General features: G+C 22.1%; 1 protein-coding gene across 1 annotated transcript; it reads left to right on the plus strand.

The window, feature by feature from the left end:
- Positions 1 to 573: 573 nt before the first annotated feature.
- Positions 574 to 2,044, plus strand: LOAG_14469 (hypothetical protein; the record flags this gene model as incomplete). The annotated part of the gene is made up of 3 exons (XM_003149966.1): positions 574 to 723; positions 917 to 1,120; positions 1,937 to 2,044. Coding segments are annotated over 3 exons (462 nt in total), but the record flags the coding sequence as incomplete, so codon positions are not given.
- Positions 2,045 to 2,601: the final 557 nt, after the last annotated feature.

A 2,601-nucleotide genomic window follows, 5' to 3' on the forward strand; every position in this document is an offset into this window, starting at 1 on the left:
AAGTAAAAAATTATTTATTACTATCAATTTTTCATTGAGTTTTTTGCAAAAAAGAAAAAAAAAATTTTATGCAATTATTTGAAATTAATTAAAATTTAAATCAAAATTTTTGAATTTTTCTCAATTTTTTTTTCACCAAAAATTTTTGGAATTTCTTTATCTACATGTTTTTTTTTTTTTTTAATTTGAAATTGATTAAAATTTAAAATCTCAATTTTTTTTTCCTCCAAAAAATTTTTGGAATTCCTTTATCTATATGTTTTCTTTTTTTTGTGAGAATTAAAAATTACAAAATTCTATTCCGAAAATTTCATTTGCAATTTTTTATGAAATTGTAAATTGAAATTTTTTTTTTTTTTTTGAACTCAAATAAATCACTAAAAATTATTCATACATCGTTTATGCTTTTCTTTTTTTAACGTAATTTTTATACAACTTTCGATTTTTTAAATCCTAAACTTGAAAATATTAATCTCAATTGAAAATTACACTCCAATAATCTGTGTTAATGATAATTAATTATCATCACTTTTAGAATTAAAAAAAAAAAAAATAAAGGTGGAAAAATTACAGAAAGTATTAGCTGTATGCGATACAGCCGGTGAAGATGATTATAATACCCTAAGACCGTTAAGCTATCCGGATGCGGATGTCTTTATCGTATGCTATTCAGTGGAAAGGCCACAATCATTAAAAAGTGTTCAGGAAAAATGGATACCTGAGGTTTGATAACATTTTTTTCTTTTATTAAATCATTATTCGACGTATATTTATTAATCAAATTTAAAATTAAACAATTTCAAATCAACATTTTGAAATTTTATTTTTGTCAATATTTTAATAATTAAACGAATAAAATTTGCATTTTGTAAATTCATTTCAATAATGTTTAAAAAAAAAAAAAATTTAATTTTAGATTCGGCGCTTTTGTCCGGATGTTCCAATTTTAGTTGTTGGAAATAAAAAAGATATTCGAAATGAGAAAGAACGAGAATGTCGAAAAGAATGTGATGAAAATTCTGAACAACATAAACATTTAGTTAATTTTGATGATGCAGCAGCATGCGCTAAAGAATTTTCCGCTCATCAAGTAATCGAATGTTCGGCAAAAACAAACGAGGTTCAATCGTATAAAGTTCATTTAATTTTATATTTTTAAAATTTAAATTTGAAAATTGTAATCGATATTTAATAAATTGTGAATTATTTTTTCATTGTTTTTCCTCACTTTATTATACTACGAAAAATAATAATGATAATAATGATTATGATCATTATCATTAATATTAATGTTTTTCTTTTTTCCTTTCAAATATAAAATATTATAAATTATGCGACAAATTATTTTAGTAGTAATGAACACATGAGATAGTGATATTAAGATGAGAATAATATTTGCAATGTTTCATATACTTGAGATATATTACAATAATTAATTGCATCCTAGATTGATAAAACAGCGGTAAAAATTAGGTAAGCATCCTAAATTGATAAAGTGGCGGTAAAAATTAGGTAATCATCCTAGATTGATAAAATAGTGGTAAAAATTAGGTAAGCATCCTAAATTGATAAAGTGGCGGTAAAAATTAGGTAAGCAATCCTAGATTGATAATGTAGTGATAAAAATTAGACAAACATTGATAATTAATTATTGCGCAATAATTAATTGGATAAGATAATGGTAATAATTAGATAAGCATTGATAATTAATTCCTGGAAATTTTAGTAGTGTTAATATAAAATTTATGGAAGTATTGTTTGACTCGATTAATTAAATTAACCATCATTAACGCATCATTCTATCATCATTTATAATTTTCAATCATATTTATCTCATTAATTAACGCATGATTTTAATAGATTAAAGTTCTATTCCATTACAATAATATTTATTCCAATTTTAATTATTTCTATAAATACTGATTAAAATTTTCAGGGTATTCGGCAAGTATTTGATGCAGCAATTCGAGTTGCTTTAGCACATCGAGCAGGAAATACTAGTCGAGTACTAAATTCAATTATGAAATTAAAACTTGTTTTTTGATCCATTAATCTTTTTTTTCCTGTACTGTGTTGATTATGAATATTTTAATGAATTTTATAATTTGTTTTTCATCTTTTTCATTTTTTTTTTCAAAATAAACAAAATTGTTATTTAATTGATATTCAGGTGATATGATATGATGTGATGTGATTTTTCCTTTTATTTTCATTAAATTCAACAATTAATTGGTTGAAAAATTATGAAATCTCAATTAGCATTAAAATAATTAGCCAAAAAAAAAACACAAATATAAGCATGCTTAATGAAAATTTTCATTTTCACTGAGTGATATTTCTAATTCATTCTTATCATTATTACATTTAAAATGAAATTTTTGATGAAAGAATATACAAATTATTACTATATGAAATGAAAATATTTTGATGATTGTATAATAAATTAGCATTAAGTAAGCATAATTTGTCACATTTCATCCTTATCATTTAATTTATTTTCAAAAATTATTTTACCTTTTATTTTATCCATTTGTTGCATAAAATTAATGAGCATTAAATTTTTGAAAAGTAATTTTTGCATTTAATAATCTTTTCCTTTCC

The sequence above is a fragment of the Loa loa genome (assembly GCF_000183805.2).
Source record: "Loa loa unplaced genomic scaffold supercont3.267, whole genome shotgun sequence".
Taxonomy (NCBI): domain Eukaryota; kingdom Metazoa; phylum Nematoda; class Chromadorea; order Rhabditida; family Onchocercidae; genus Loa; species Loa loa.